Source organism: Hypomesus transpacificus, unplaced genomic scaffold (genome assembly GCF_021917145.1).
Source record: "Hypomesus transpacificus isolate Combined female unplaced genomic scaffold, fHypTra1 scaffold_124, whole genome shotgun sequence".
Taxonomy (NCBI): Eukaryota; Metazoa; Chordata; class Actinopteri; order Osmeriformes; family Osmeridae; genus Hypomesus; species Hypomesus transpacificus.
This window is the reverse complement of record NW_025813703.1, coordinates 1-16,415: the sequence shown is the minus strand read 5'-3', so window position 1 is coordinate 16,415 and position 16,415 is coordinate 1. Positions and strand designations below refer to the sequence as shown.

General features: G+C 48.4%; 2 protein-coding genes across 2 annotated transcripts; one reads left to right on the top strand and one right to left on the bottom strand.

Annotated features, from left to right (window-relative positions):
* Nucleotides 1–451: 451 nt before the first annotated feature.
* Nucleotides 452–7,866, bottom strand: zgc:63863 (uncharacterized protein LOC393372 homolog). The gene is made up of 8 exons (XM_047050673.1): nt 7,407–7,866; nt 6,701–6,886; nt 6,306–6,386; nt 6,005–6,191; nt 5,611–5,712; nt 5,119–5,260; nt 3,972–4,156; nt 452–2,947 (listed from the first exon to the last, which is right to left on the bottom strand). Exons 1-8 carry the CDS (start codon nt 7,474–7,476, stop codon nt 2,707–2,709), a joined length of 1,194 nt encoding a protein of 397 aa, XP_046906629.1. The 5' UTR covers nt 7,477–7,866; the 3' UTR covers nt 452–2,706.
* Nucleotides 7,867–7,945: 79 nt separating this feature from the next.
* LOC124488142 (uncharacterized protein C18orf19 homolog A-like) lies at nt 7,946–11,205 on the top strand. Its single transcript, XM_047050674.1, has 4 exons — nt 7,946–8,051; nt 8,454–8,863; nt 9,485–9,596; nt 10,282–11,205. Exons 2-4 carry the CDS (start codon nt 8,490–8,492, stop codon nt 10,606–10,608), a joined length of 813 nt encoding a protein of 270 aa, XP_046906630.1. The 5' UTR covers nt 7,946–8,051; nt 8,454–8,489; the 3' UTR covers nt 10,609–11,205.
* The last annotated feature ends 5,210 nt before the right edge of the window (nt 11,206–16,415 follow it).

The window sequence follows — 16,415 nt, the reverse complement described above, 5'->3', positions numbered from 1 at the left end:
CCAGAGTTGGGCGGGGGTAATGATATTCCGACGTCTCAGCCTCTTGTTAGATATCCATTGAAACCAATTATGGACCCAAATTGAGTTTCACACATTGATGTTGAGATTCCCGTCAGCGAGCCGGGGAGGGGAGTCCTCTGATTCTTCTCACCCTTTCTTCCTCCTCTCCTCTCTCCTCCTCTACTCCTCATCTCCCTCTTTCATCTCCCCGTCAAATACATCATTGGTGTCAATAAACATGCGTTTATATCTGTTTGGTCTGTGTGTGTGTGTGCAGTGTGCAGTGTTTGCTGGGGCTGGGCTGTATATTTTGTCTGTTTTAGCTTGCTACAGCAGCAACGTCACAAGGCTTACCTTTCACTAACTTGTCACTCCAGACATGAATACACTGTAATCCTCGCCAGACCTGAATCATATTTAATATAAATCAGACATAAACACATATCCTCAAACACATATCCTCTTTATTCTCAAAGAAGTACAACAGAATCCTGTCAGAACATACGTCTGTATTCCATAACATTTCGCTTTGGCAAATGAAATTCCCAAATCACCGAAATGTAGTGAATGAAGCATGAAGTGTAAAGTGATTCAGTTCGGACTAAATGAATGACACAGTTTCAGATGTACATGTACATGGTACAAGGAGACAGGTGAGATATGGCTGGTGCCGGAAGGGGATAACACTGTAGGGTGGAGCAGCACCCTGGTTAGTGATAACAGACTAGGGTGGAGCAGCACCCTGGTTAGTGATAACAGTCTAGGGTGGAGCAGCACCCTAGTTAGTGATAACAGTGTAGGGTGGAGCAGCACCCTGGTTAGTGATAACAGTCTAGGGTGGAGCAGCACCCTGGTTAGTGATAACAGTGTAGGGTGGAGCAGCACCCTGGTTAGTGATAACAGTCTAGGGTGGAGCAGCACCCTGGTTAGTGATAACAGTCTAGGGTGGAGCAGCACCCTGGTTAGTGATAACAGTGTAGGGTGGAGCAGCACCCTGGTTAGTGATAACAGTCTAGGGTGGAGCAGCACCCTAGTTAGTGACGACACGGCGGGGCAGAGATGGGATGTGCAGCTCCAATCACTAAGGCCCATATGATAACCATCTCCATACATTGCCAACGATGCGATACATTAAATGTAAATATGAAGCAACTTCTTGATGCGATATCATTTCCCTCCTATTACAATGCAGTGCCGTTTGACACAACATGATTTCAACACAATGCGACTTAACTCAATATGCAAAAGCAAAACAATAAAATGCCACGCAATTCAATATGGTACAGAATGATGGTTTGATTGTATTTCTTACAGCAAAAAGTCCTTTGTCCATAGTGAAAAAAAGGTCTAAAATCTCAAATCAAACCCCCCCAAATCAATCCCTCGTCTTATCCAGTCCTTCTTTAAAGCTAGATCTCTAGTTACACCTCACACAGTTAAATGTTCAGGGTTAACTTCAGAAGCGTGGTACTTTGTGTCCGAGCTACAGACAGCAGACAGACGCGTTTGACTTTCAGCAGTTAGGCTGCCTCAGCAGTGAGCAGAAAGCTGTGGTGCCGTTTCTAGATGAAGAGAAATAACCAGTGGAGAGTCCTTGGGTTAGTCGTGCTGCCTGTGCACGTTAGAGTGGCAAAGCATATTTATCGTCCTGATCACCTTTTTAAATAAAAGGCACAGGGCCTCCACTACTAATTGAATATAAATAAATAAGATTAGAAATGAGGCACCTACACCTAAGACCAAATTGTATTTGGTGCACACAAAATTTGGGGCAATCGCATTGTCAACTTCCCTGCCCGTGCACCGATGCAAATCGGTGAATCTTCCCATCCCTAGAGCAGGGTATGAGACACAGGACTTTGCAGTACAAAAGGGCCTCGACGTGTTCTTTTGACGACGTGTTCCAGACTTATTGGGATCCTGAAGCTTTGACGCCGTAAGAGGAGACGTGAGCTAGCGAGCTGCGGGTCTCGTTTTACTGAGCACGGTGTCCAGACAGCTTCACGTTAGCCTTCCCACACCCTACAACATGACGTTTGAGACTGAAATATAGATTATTCTTTTATGCTTAACTTGCTGCCTGGCTGGTTATGACGCCCTGAGACACACATCTTTCTCGACATAAAAGCTGCAAAATGAACGTTGTCCGGGTAAACTACAAAACAATCTGTACTCCTTCACCCCTATTGACCTTAATTTTTTTTCACCACATTTTTTTTTCCCAACAATCCCCTCCACACCAATATGGTTGTGTAGAGAACAGGTGTTGGTCTAGAACATCGTCCCAATGTTCCAGAACCTTCTGTTGGTTCCGTTGTCAATGGAGGACCTTTGTGACCTACCAGAAGTGTCAGTGAACAGTGACTACAGCTGCAGGCCTTATGAAGGCTGTCTGATTGGGCAGTGGGATCACAGCAGCGAGGCCTGTCCAATCAGAACCTGGCATGTGGTCCTTCGCCTGACCACAGCCAGTAGGTCCTTACCATGCCAATGGCCCATAGGACATCATCATGCCCCAAAAACCACACTTCCTAGTCTTCATTGTCTCTCTACCCCCTCCCTCCGTACTTCCTTCTCTCTATCAGAGGGGCGAGGCTGGCTCCAGCTCCATCATCATCACAGCAGCACGATGAGGAAGGCTTTACCTCCCAGGAGGAGAGGAGGAGAGGAAGAGAGGTGAGGACGAGGAGAGGACGGGAGGCTTCATCAGAACAGCTGCATGAGGAAGTCAGGTGACCAGTTCAGGGCGGTGTGGGCCACAGCCAAGGCTGCCGCCCCCAGGGTGGCCGAGATGCCCCACACTGCCATCCTCACCACCAGCTGGCTGCCCCCCGCCTCGGGCCCCCGGGCCCCCTGCAGCCCCCCTCCCCCCCTCCCCCGCAGTACCCGGTCTGGTCTCTGGAGGTGCCGGCTCCTCTGGAACGCCTGGTAGGATCCGATGGTGATGCTGAGGGGGGGAGGAGGGGGAGGGGCATAAGGGTTAGTCCTTTAGGCAAGTCTCTTATGTTACTGGCTAACTGTCCTGTCTGTTATGTTGGGGTGACTATCCTGTCTAATGTGTGACAGTGAAACTATCCGGCCTCTTTATTACTGTCGCAGACTATTCTGTCATGTTATTACTGCACTGTCGTATTATTTTTGCACCGCGCCTGGTGGCTGAGATGTGGTTACTTTGCCCTGTGCCTGGTAAATACAGACAGTTCCTTGACTCTGACCACTGGAATACTGTTAGAACTACACACCTCTGATGCTTGACCTACTGCTGTACTTCCTGTATGCACCCTCGCTTTGTGAAAAAGTCTGCTCAATGAATGAATGAGTTGAGCCCATGACCTCTAGATTTGCAGTCCAGATCTACCACCGAGCTCTAACTATGCCAACATGCAGAGTGTTTGTACAGAACAATACAGCAGTGACAACAAGGGGCAACCAACATTAATACCACACACACACACATATATCTCTCTCTCACACACACACACACACACACACCACCCCCTCCCTCTAAGCATCTGCTGGCCCGGAGGGAGAGGGGGAGGTGTTGTGAATATGTGTGTGTATGTGTGCGTGAGAGAGTGTGTGTGTGTGTGTGTGTAGCCAGCTTTGTGCTTTTATTCCCCAGGCTGGGGGTCTGTTAACTGGCTAGCTGCCCCACACAAGGGGCCCACTCAGCCTTGTACTGCATTGAACACACACACACACACACACAGGTGGAGAGAATGTTTGGCTGCTGCATGTTGCCTACACCCCAGCCCCCCCTGCTGGCCATCTGTAATATAAGACGGGGTTGGATCAGGGTGGGTGGGGTCAGAGTTCGGTTAAGGTGAGTGGGGTTATGGTTGGGGTTACGGTTTATAGTGCGTGGGGTTGGGGTGGTGTATGTGGGATGGGGTTAAGTCGGGGGTTAGGGTGGGTGAGGTAAGAGGGTAGAGACGTGGTGGGTGTGGCTAACTCATGCACATGGCTCTCACCTGTTGCGAGACTGCAGCGCAGCGCGCTGGGCCAGTAAGGCGGGAGGGTATTGGTTGAACAGGCTCTGAGCTCGTCCAATCAGGAGCTGGTAGGGCAGGTCCTGAGGGATCTGGGACAGGAGATGGTGCACCATCGCCATGTCACACTCTGACTCCAGCACCTCCTCCTGACGATGGAGCACTATCTGGAGGAGACGAGGAGGAGGGGATGAGGAGGAGGGGATGAGGAGAAGGGGATGAGGAAGAGGAGGAGACAAGGAGGAGGGGATGAGGAGGAGGGGGAGACGAGGAGGAGGGGATGAGGAGGAGGGGATGAGGAGGAGGGGATGAGGAAGAGGAGGAGACGAGGAGGAGGGGATGAGGAGGAGGGGATGAGGAAGAGGAGGGGACGAGGAGGAGGGGATGAGGAGGAGGGGGAGACGAGGAGGAGGGGATGAGAAGAGGAGGAGGGGATGAGAAGAGGAGGGGATGGGATGTTGAGGAGGGGATGAGGAGGAGGGGATGAGGAGGAGGAGGGGATGAGAAGAGGAGGAGACAGGAGGAGGTGAGAGGAGACAGTATGAAAAGACGAGAGGGAGAGGAGAGGAAAAAGAGTTCAGTCAAGACAATCACGTATTAGATTTGAGCATTTATTGTTACATGACATGGACATGTAGATTTAACTTTGACGGAGTGGATGATCTAAGGGAAGTACTCCCTGCCTCCTCGATGCAACACATACATACATGACATATGAGGCAGGGAGCAATAGAGATATAATCCCCCTGTTGGATAGATACACAGACAGCATGGGGGAGAAGGGGATGGTGGAGGGCGGCAGCAGCACTGATCATACAACAAATGGCTGAGTGTGTGCGTGTGTGTGCCTATCCGCGCGTCTTTTAAAGACGCCTCATCGGACGTGGCCCAATAAATATGCACATAACATGGGTGTGGTAGTGGGCGGAGTAAAGGAAGGTGGAGTAAGACGCCTTACGTCCCCGATAAATGAATGACACGCTGAACTAGCTGCGCTTAAAGTGGAGGAGGAGGAGGAGAGCGGAGAAGAGGAGGAGAGAGGAGAAGAGGAGGAGAGAGGAGAAGAGGAGGAGAGAGGCGGAGGATACGGGTAGCGAGGGAGAGGGGAGAGGAGGAAGAGAGGCATTACCGTGGCAGCAAAGTAGATGGCCATGAGAGGGTGCGAGGCCAGGAAGAAGTCGTAGAGACGCAGCACGTGTCTGAACTCTGATAGGACGTGGCCGTACCATGTGATCAGCCAGCTCAGAGCGAAGATGGTGCCCACTTCAGCCCTGCAACGCATCACCATCATCATCATCATTACCATCATCATTATTACCATCATAATCAATACCATCATCATCCTCATTATTCCCACCACCATCATCATCACTGTATGAAACAAAAAACAAACTAGTCTGTTTTGGCTGCTGGACAGTCTGAAGTCATTGACTAACTCAGTTCGTATACTGTATTACAGGACGAACATTAATGTTGTACTGCCCTCTGCTGGTGGGACGAGGGATGACAGGACACGAAAAAGCTACCGATGCCGATGCTGAGAGGAAATGGTCATCAAAATGACAGCTCTGTCTGTGAGAGGGTATGTGTGTGCGTGTGTGCGTGTGTGTGTTACCAGTACCGGGTCATGAAGGTGTGCAGCTCTGGGTTCACCTGCTCCAGGAGAGGCATCAGATAGTTGAGGATGTGTTTGGTGCTGTCCATGGTGGGATCCATGAAGTCCCTGGTGAGGAGAGAGGAGAGAGAGAGGAGAGAGAGACACAGAGAGAGAGAGAGAGGAGAGAGACACAGAGAGAGAGAGAGGAGAGAGAGGGGCGGACAGGGGAGGAGCTTAGTGATGTGCATCTCTGAAGTATGGATTAGTGATGTGGATATTTGAGGTATGGGTTAGTGAGGTCATCATCTTCCGTATGGATACAAATACATGGGTGATCAGCGGGGGGGCTGAATGGGGTGGTTATGTCTTTCAGCTCGGATGCTGTTATTTTATAATGAGTCAATAGGAGACGTCGTACCGGAGGTGGTGATTGGACAGCGTCTCCACCATGGGTATGGCCATCCGCTCGCCGACCACCAGCAGGAAGGTGACGGCGATGTCGTGGAAGCCCTGGTAGTAGTGGAGCGGCGGGTTCCTGAGGAGAACGTCCAGGATGATGTCCACCAGCTGCTCCTGGAGCACCGCACGCTCCTCAGCACGCATGCCTGCGGAACACAGGAGGACAGGCGAAGAACAGAGGAGTGAGAACCATCGCACATGGGAAGGAAAAAACGTAGTGGAACGGCGGCGAACACAGCACGTGACCCCTGACCCCTGACCTTTGGGGAAGCGTCTGAGCGAGCGGCGCACGTCCATCACAACCTGGTTGTAGTCCTTATGGTTCTGCCTCACCTCTCGGCCTGCACAACAACAACATCAACAAACATGATACAGCCCCTGATGCCACATCACCTGCCAGCCTGCACAACAACATTAGCAACATGACACATGACCACCGGGTTAGGTGCTAGTAGGGGTTATCATGCTTGTGTTTGTGTGTGTGTGTGTGTGTGTGTACTTCTGTGTGTGAACGAGTGTGTGTGCTTGTATGTGTGTGAGTGTGTGTGCGATTATGTGAGTTTCGGGTGTGTGTATGTGTCAGTGTATGAGTGTGAGAGTGAGCTTGTGTGCGTGTTGATGTGTGTGTGTGAGTGTGTAAGTGTGTGTATCTCACCGGGTTTGGGGGGCAGGGTGTAGATATTGACATTGAGCAGCTTGGGCCACACTTTCCTTCTGATGTCATCGTTTAGGAGACCTCCCTCGGAGGCGGCAGCAGTCCTCAGGGTCTCGATGTCCACCGGGTCGCTGTCCAGAGCCTGCTGGATCTCACACAGCTTCTGTCTCCTCCACGACTCCGGCTCTGCAAACACATTCATCAGCGTCTGGAACATACAACCCCTCAGCGTCTAGAACCCACAATTCCTTCTAGAACACTTAACTCCTCAGCAACTAAAACGCAGAAACCCTTCTAGAACACAACCCCTTCCAAAACCCTCAGCTCCTAGATCACACAACCCCTAGGCTAGAGCATAGTGACATCTCCATTTCTTGAAGATTTCATCATGGCCAGATTTCACCATATACACCCCGAAGAAAATCAAAGCGTCTGGGTAACAGCGCGTGCAGTTACGAACTACAGCACACTCTGCTGGAACACAGTATCTGCTCCTAAGAGACAGAGCCTCCGCAGGTTTGACACAGACTCAACTCCGATCCACGTAGCAGCTGTCTGTCCACCAGAATAGCTACCCTTTCAAATTGGCTATCTTTATCGTATCAAACCAGCTGTTTATGTAACAAACTGTCCACACTGACTGACAGGCGGGCAGAGTTTACGTGAATCCGGATTTATTCTAAACCTGCTGCGTTGGGATGACTACCTCCGTGTCTTGAAGCGTGTCCATTCACCCGGCCATCTGCCCTCGACTTGTGTTTTTTTAACTTCCTCATGTCCTGTTACACCGACAACATTACCTAGACCGATCTCTTTCTACTGCATCATACGTTTACGTTAAATGGTGGAAACATCCGTTTACGTGGTGTTTAACATATGTTCCGCCTGTCACTGGAAGCGGCCGGCTGATTTGTCTTCTTCTGTGGAGTTATAGCAACATATGATAGACAACAAACAGTTGCGATGCTACAGCGCCGCATATCGTGCCGGAGCACACTCCCACCTGTTAAAAGGCAACTTAACGAACTTTACAACGTGACAGCAAACATAAATATTGTGTCATATATTATGATATTAGTTCATTCGCTTGGGCATTAATGCAGAGGAACGTTTAAAGGGGAATAAAAACCGAGAAGCTAGGTTTCGGAACGTGTACCAAACATTGAGTATCAACCGCCAAGGAAGAAGAAGACCATCACTACATTTCCCATGGTTCCTTACGGCGCCGTGCCAACACGTTGTGCGTCATGCCATGCAAGGAAGTTCTGAATGACAGAAGGGACATGGCCAAATTCCAGCAACCGTTCATGACCCTTGCCTGAAACACCATAACACCATGTCTCACTGACAGGTAAGTATCGTGGGCTGTGTAGCTGCATGTCAATGTTTTGAAAATGGCGTTCTTGAAGTGTCAAATCATAAAAGTTATTTACAAGCTTGTCTTGCCCACTAAAGTAACTAACGTTAGCTAGCTAGCATTATGTTCCATATGGCTTTCTGCATGGCACTAGGTAGGTAGGACAACTAGGTAGGTCATATTAAGTGATGGAAATGTTAAAACTGCGTGTAGTGTAGCTACTCCGCCAGCGGTGCTTGGTATTAGCTTCTTAAATAGCTACTTAGCCTAGCAGAGGTCTGATTAAACGTGGGCTCAAAGCTAGCCGAGTTAGCCTACCATAGATGCAACCACAGATAGTTTAGACGGGAAGTTTTCTGTGCTTTACAGATGTTTGTGATGTTTGGTTCTGACCAGATAGTGGACAAGGCAGCGGTGGACAAGAAACAAAACATGCAGCGGCTCGTTAATCGAGGTGTGTGGCGGAAGGTGTCCGTTATGCGGTCTGTGCTTTCGGGCTCTGCTGCCCGTCAGTCTCCTACCGTCGCGCCGCAAACTGGATCCCACCTTGCGCTTAGCGAACCTCGCTGGGTGAGGATATCCGCGGCTGCATGGACTTCGCCGTCGGTGGGGCCCAAGAAGACGGCCCCAGAAAACGAGCAGGCAGCTGTCCCAAGCCCCGAGGAGGCGGACCCCTTGCAGGACCACTCGGTGGGCTTAGTACAGCGATTCAAGCGAACACTGAAGCAGTACGGGAAAGTTATGGTGCCGGTGCATCTGCTAACGTCATCAGTGTGGATCGGAACATTCTACTATGCAGCAATGAAGTAAGGTCTCACACAAACACCAGGGGCGTATGTTTGTTTTCAAATGTGGGTGGGAATTATTTTAGCAATTGAGGATTAAGTTGCATTAAATATCATTTCTTAATAAAAAGTAGAGGGGACAGATTTGCCGTTTTCAAAAGGTGTGTGAGACAGGTCCCATGTATGATGAAACATATGCCCCTGAAACACACACACTCTTTTTGGCAAGACGTGAAACAAAGCCCTCTATTAATGGAGATTCTCTGAAGTCCTAATCTGTTGTTTGGGTCCTAGATGTTCTCTCACTCACACCTGCTGGCCTACATAGCTGTCTGGTTGCTACATGGATTAGTGACATCCTCACCCTCCCACTTCCGCTGCTTCCTCACCCTCTCGTCACCCTCCCCATGGCCCCTTCTACCTCCTCACCCTCTCACCTCCTCATCCCCTCACCCTCTTACCTCCTTACTATTTCACCTGCTCAACTTCTCACCTCCTCATCTCACTCTCTCACCTCCACCCTTCTCTCACCCTCTCACCTCCGCACTCCCACCTCCTCATCCTCTCACCTCCTTATCCCGTCACCCTCACGTCATCACCCTCTCACCCCCTCGCCCTCTCACACTGTGCACATGTGTCCAGGGGTGTGAACGTGGTTCCCTACCTCGAGTACATTGGGTTTCCGGAGAGGCTGGTGAAGCTTCTAGAAAACTCCCAGAGTGGCTGTGCCCTGACTGCTTACGCTATGTACAAGGTGAGCTTACTGACCGGTTCTAGATGATTCTAATGGGTTGAAGCTCAAGCTTAAGGGCCTCCCGTTGTCCCGGGGCCAGTGAAAACATTGGGAAGAATGTAAATCCATTTTGGTGTGAGAGTTTGGGGGAGGGAATACAATTGCTGAAGTTCGAAGGAACGGCGATGAAAAGGAAACTGACTGCAGGTTTGGCGAAACACACACACTTCTTATGAAACCTGCTCGAGGACATGTACACAAACACACACACACACACATTACTAAGTAATGTTAGCTCCAGTGTATACCCATCTAGACCTGTGAAAGTCTCCCTTAGCCTCAGGTTATTTTATTCTATCTCAAGAGGTTGGTTCATATCATAGATGTATTGTAAGGTGCTGGTTAGCTTTGTGAGTCTAGCTTTGTCATATGTCCTATTAGAATATCATGTAAATTCAACAAATGTTTTTTTTACTCACGTTTGCCCACTGCACTTTAGAACTTTGGGCAAATATCTGCATAATATTTAACATTTTGGATTGTCAACATGCCTTTTGGGATGACTTAGATTATATTTCAGGACAGTTCTGGTAGGATGGTGAAAAAAGTCAGTGAAGAGCCTTGCTTGCTAGTACTAGTTGGTTCCAGCGTGTTCTTGCAAGTTCCAACTGGTAGTTCTTTTTCTAACCCAATCCACTGTCTCCAGATCGCCACGCCAGCGCGCTACACCGTCACACTGGGAGGGACGTCCTTGTCAGTCAAGTACCTGCGCCAGCACGGCTACCTATCCACACCGCCCCCTGTGAAGGAGTACATACAGGACAAGATGGAGGAGACCAAAGAGAGACTACAGGACAAGATGGAGGAGACCAAGGAGAGACTTCAGGACAAGATGGGGGAGACCAAGGATAAGTTCACGGGCAAACTGCTGGAGACCAAGGATAGACTACATGACAAGATGGAGGAGACCAAGGATAGACTACATGACAAGATGGAGGAAACCAAGGACTCCTTCAGAAAGAAACAGGAGTAGAGGAGATATGCGGAATACGACCCCGTGACAGGAGCTGGATCACAACACAGACATTGTTGCTAGGAAATGCTCCACTCTTCTCCCCTGACTCCTCCCATCTTACCTGTTGGCATGGAAACATGGAAGCTGAACAAATGACTGATGCATAAACGGAGTGTTACTCCACTCTGTTGGGATCAAGGTTAGGGGTCAGGGTTAGTCCTGTTGTGGTCCATATGTTGCTCTCGTCACTGCAGAAGTCTCATTGTATCTGTGGAAGCTCATGTTATCAAGGATAGCAACTGTGTGTTTGTAAGGAGTTTTTTCGTCCCCAATGCTGTCTTCACAGTAGCCTTGCAACTTGTCTCTAACACACACACACTCTCTCTCGATCTCTCTCTCTCTCAGACACACACACACACACACACCCTGACCCCTTACCCGTGCACACCAACACACAATCACATACACTCGCACACAACAACACCTGCTGCTTCCGTCCTTCCTCTAATCCAGAGAGGCTGGTCACCGGGTGACAGTTCCTTGGTAACTGTCACCATGGAAATTTGTTGATTGATGAGCCCTCCTATATCTCTGAAATAAAGACAACATAACTGAGACTGTCTCCATGGTGATCTTCTGATGCTGTTGTTCCTTAGGCTGTCACCAGAGGGAGATGGTGGATGGGGGAGGAAGAGGAGAATATTGGAAGAGAAACAGGAGAGGAAGGCGGGAGTATGGGAGGATGAGGAGGGGGGAGAACTTAGCAAGCGCAGGGATAAGAAAGGAAATAAGCCAATCAGATACTGTCCTTGGGCTACATTACCAGCTGTGTGTCTGTGTGTGTTCACTTCATCTACCGGAGTCACATGGGGAATTCAAATGTGCGGCGGCTAGTTGCAATGTATTGACAATATATTGACAGTGAAAATGGGGAATGGTGAGGCACTGCGGAGCTGTGAGAAGCAGTGCAGACCATCGGATTTAGGAGAGGACGTTTAGGACAAAATGACAAAACACACGAGTACATACACTTGGAAAATCTGTTGGTCCGACACCACTGAAACACTTAAACCCACACACATCTCTGAAACACTCACGCACAGTCATTACTTCACAGCTCAAAACGCCTGTACACTCAACACTTGTGATTTGTGCATTCATTGTAACTTTGAAACCTTTTTACAACCTGCCACCAACCCTTAATTATTACTGCAAACCCTGGTAACGTTGTCGATATTTGCACGTCCTGCGTTGTCTCGAAGGAATACAGGTACGCCGAACCGCTAGGTATTGTGACTGCCGCAGGGCCCATGCAAGAACTGTTCTTCCTGTAACAAATATTGAAGGCAAAGCGGAGGCTTGGAGGAGAGTGTACAGTTTTACTGGAGTCCTTATGTCAGCACCTACTTGTTATTCTGTGACAATTTGAAGGCCAAAGACGGAAAGTACTACAACCGTCATCGCACTTACAACTAACGAGAACACCAGGTGGCCCATGCTACGATTTGACAGCGGAAGAGATTAATGTATGTTTAGATCTTGGGTTTAGTTGGCAAGGCTTCACCTCACTTTTTCGTATCGATTGCTGTACTTTGTTTCATCATCGACAACCTCTGTGTGTCTCATCACGTCAATAAACCCAACTCTCTAATGAGAACCTAATATCAAACATCAGGCAACTTTCACTATGTGTATGTACCACAGTCAATAAAAGTTGAAAGTCAGGCCACACACAGAGAATGTGACCAATCTTGAGTAATTTGAAAATGAGTCACATCGACTTAAACAAGTCTTCACAATCCTTCTATTCCCGAGGTCGGCAGCCAACCATGGTGCACCCTCAATCAGACATATGGAGCAGTACTTAGCTCGTCTCAACTTCGTGAGCTGGAGTTTATAGCAATTTGATGATAAGCCCGAAAACGATCGTGCTTGGCAGTCATTACCCACTCAAAAGCTGGGCTTCAGAAAGGAAATGGAATTGATCAAGTCAGTGGTCAGTGCACGTCGAAAATCCAGTCACAGCACTCCAGAAGGGCCTGGGAACGTCTCCAGGATTGCTATGCGGCACCTGAAATACTAGAAAAACTCTTCCAATGACTTGACGATTTCCCAAGGGGTTTCAGGAAAGGAACACTCAAAGCTGAGGGAACTAGATGTGCAATACATAGCCAGCCACGTCCCCTCGAGCAATGCAGACCATTCAAAGCCAAGTATCTGGAGGACGGAAAGGCCTTTCTCAAACAAAAAAGGGACTCTGCTTTAAATGTTGTAGCTCAACCACTCACTAAGCTAAGGATTGTGCAACTGAAGGTAAGTGTACAGAGTGCACCTTTGCGGTATATTTGCACTTCTCACGACTCCGCTTTGCATCCCGGGGCCCTGCACCTTAAGCCAAAGCTCCCTCAACTTCAGCACACAACGGCAGGGAAAGGGGAAGAAAGCTATGACATTGAAGCTGTCTACAACTGGAGCTGCACTGCAGTTTGTGGCACAGGACAAGACAAATCAACCCATCCTGTTCTAAAATTTGCCTTGCGAAAATATACCGCAAAGGTGAACCGGACAAAGCTATTAAGGCCTCTGGCCTGGACGACCAAAGCAACCGGTCGGCAGCAAAATGTGTCCAAATCAAATCAAATCAAATTTATTTGTATAGCCCTTTTTACACGCAAGCATGTCACAGAGGGCTTCACATGCGCCCATAGAACTGCCCCTCAACCAACCTAAACCCTCAAGGAAGACAAGGAAAAACTCCCAGAAAAACTCCCACCGGGAGAAAAAATGGAAGAAACCTTGGGAGGAGCAATTCAGAGAGGGATCCCCTCCTCCAGAGACGGTTGGTAAGAGAGAGGAGCAGAACACAAGCTAAACATAGTCATACAGTGTCAATGGGTTTTGAAACACCAAAATCCATTGTTCGGCTTTATAGACGTTGGATGGGACCGGGAAACTCGCTGTTGGCCGTCATGGAGACTGGATTCCGGGTGACGACCTGGTTCAGCGTAGGCAGACCGACGACCAAGCAGGTCCTGACAGCTCAAACCCCCCACACCACAGGGAATGTGTGGGTGGGGGGGACAGAGAGGAGAGCAGGGATTAGAGAATGCCAGGAGCAGCTAACAGTTACAGTCATAATAGAATGAGATCCCCACCGGTGTGGACTAGTGCAGCAATTTAACAGAGCAAAAAGGGTATTTGATGCAGCCCCACACACCAAAACAACGACAGCCCCCCTCAGTTGGAACATGAAATCTGTTCCAGGGGAAAGAACTCTAAAGTAGGTTATACTTATACGAATAAGGATGAAAACAACCAGTCCCCCGTTGTCTCCAACTAGTAATAAAAACTATAACAGTAACAATATACAGCAACGGAACTATAATAATAATACTTACAATATACAGTAACAGGTTTACTTTATTTGTAACATCTAGCTGTCCAAACTTTTGACTGGTACTGTACATAGATACGTATTTTATTGATCATTGTTAGCAGAGCACCTCTCAGAGGTTGAGCTTCCTTATGCTGCTCTGCAGAGACACATCAGAGTTCACAAGGTACGGGAACAAGGCAACGACCCTCTCAACGCTCCCTTTGCCCAAAGCCTAGACCAAGGCTGGCCGTCAGTTAGAGAAGTCTGCTTGGGAGATGCGCACAAGACAACAGTCAACACCTTTAGAACAACTGTGTTCGACAATGGCCGGCCCTCACTCCTCTGACCCAGCACATGGCTTAACCTACGTATCAAACACATCAAAGAAAAGATTCAGCATGGCCGGGAGGCGAGAGGGAGAGGGAGAGAGAGAGAGAGAGAGAGAGAGGGAGGGAGAGAGAGAGAGAGAGAGAGAGGGAGGGAGGGAGGGAGGGAGAGAGAGAGAGAGAGAGAGAGAGAGAGAGGGAGGGAGGGAGGGAGGGAGAGAGAGAGAGAGAGAGAGAGAGAGAGAGAGAGAGAAAGAAAGAAAGAAAGAAAGAAAGAGAGAGAGAGAGAGAGAGAGAGGGAGAAAGAGGGAGAAAGAGGGAGGGAGGTGTATCAAATCCAGTTAGGCAGTGGAAAGAGATGTTGGGACAAAACGTGTTCGGTCACACCGAACATGACAACAATCTGTCACCTTCAGTTGAAGACGAGGTCTTTGTGAAGATGATGGACAGAGAACTCTCCAGAAATGCTTGCCTAACAACCGAGAGCAAGCAGTCAAACGTTTTGCATCGCTCCAACAAAGCCTAAATAGGAGGCCAGACGTGCAACAGCAGTGTGTGGCCTCAATGGGAAATTTGGGGGGAAAATCACCATGCCGAGATAGCACCAGCCGTGGGAGAAGATGAAGAATTCAGGTACTTGCCGACCTTTGGGGGTGTTCCATCCACAAAAACCAGGTTAAATCAGGAAGAATACTTCCTAATACTCCCCATCGCGAATGCTAGCACATTCTGCAGTGTTGTGGTCTTCGTTTCCTCAGTTAGATGATGAAAAGAAATCAGCACCACATGTACATCTATGGCTACTACACTAATGACAGGCATAAAAGAGTAGAAAAGGCTTTAAGTAATTGCGTATAATTCAAACAAGAAACAGTGACCGGCAATAAACACAAAACATATGTACGCATCATGGTGAGTTAACAGAGAAATGAAATATGAGCAAGGAAGCCCTCAGTCCGCGTCCACCACATCCAGTGGCTTGAAATCCCGTTAAACAGAACGCTATGCCCACCTTCTGCGTACTGTCAGAAGTCCGTCCAGAAGGTCGCGACCTTGTTCTCGTCCGATCTCTCGCTGATTTCTGTCTCTGACCATTTTCCCGGAATCGGCTCATCCGTGGTGTTTTCTGTGAGATGACTTGTTGATGATTGTGACAGAGGACGGAGCGAAAAGCCGTTGGATGATCTCAGACTGTTTTTATAATTCCTCTATGAATCAAAAGAGTTTTTGAAAGATACAAGCCATCACGCTTCGACTCATGAGACATGCCAAAAGAATCCGAACATCCATCCAGAAACACGCGATTTCATTATGCACCTAATGCTCGGTTGAGAGGCTTATTGGTAAGTTTCATTCCAAGTTTACAATCCACAGTGCAGGCATGTGTAGACAGTACTTCCATTCCCAGACTCGAGCAGCTGCTACAATCACTGGTTTCTTTCAGGATCTTTGCAGCCTTGCTGCCAAGCAGTGATTGAGGAAGGCCAAGCACAGAAATGCTCTTGACCATTCCTCTGCATCATAATAGTACACTTAGCAAATGTACCTTTGAACCACCGTGAACTACTCGGAACATTAGCATGTCCACAAGTATCTGATTCTTGTCATTCAAAGCGGGGGGATTCCTCAAACTGCTTCCATCAGATAGTCTGCCAGTGGCATAATCGAATTGCCAGTGATCACCGCAACCCGGACACTGATTCATTCCTTACATCATCCATTCAATAATGTATTATTATGTATTATTATAGGAAACATATTATACAGACAAATATAACATATTGGGATGGTCATTTGAAGACAATCATAGATGATAATCCAATGAAAGAACATTTCCAATAATCCTGATTCAGCGTTACACACAGATCAACATCTGGGATATCCTCGAGCAGTTTGGCTCCTCTCTCGTCCTTCTGCAACGATGCGAAGAGAGTCTTTGACAGGAAACAAGGGGGTGGCCTTCCATGTACCGCACTGACAATAATGCCTTTACCAGCAATGAAATACCAATTGTTACGATCCAAATGATAACCTGGGGTGTATAAGAAAGGTTAGCTACGTGTTGGGTGTATGCTCACTGGCAGCTTTCCCATTCCAAAGCCCTTATGGCGAATGTTTAAATG

What these genes read in the sequence shown, in the direction of transcription:
- zgc:63863 (XM_047050673.1), bottom strand. Translation starts at nt 7,476, where the DNA reads ATGAGGAAGTTAAAAAAACACAAGTCGAGGGCAGATGGCCGGGTGAAT. An exon ending in ACACGCTTCAAGACACGGAG is followed by an intron (nt 6,887 to 7,406) that starts GTAGTCATCCCA and finishes ATGTGTTTGCAG; the next exon opens with AGCCGGAGTCGTGGAGGAGA. An exon ending in GCGCTGCAGTCTCGCAACAG is followed by an intron (nt 2,948 to 3,971) that starts GTGAGAGCCATG and finishes TCCCCCCCTCAG; the next exon opens with CATCACCATCGGATCCTACC.
- LOC124488142 (XM_047050674.1), top strand. Translation starts at nt 8,490, where the DNA reads ATGCAGCGGCTCGTTAATCGAGGTGTGTGGCGGAAGGTGTCCGTTATG. An exon ending in TTCTACTATGCAGCAATGAA is followed by an intron (nt 8,864 to 9,484) that starts GTAAGGTCTCAC and finishes ACATGTGTCCAG; the next exon opens with GGGTGTGAACGTGGTTCCCT. An exon ending in CTGCTTACGCTATGTACAAG is followed by an intron (nt 9,597 to 10,281) that starts GTGAGCTTACTG and finishes CACTGTCTCCAG; the next exon opens with ATCGCCACGCCAGCGCGCTA.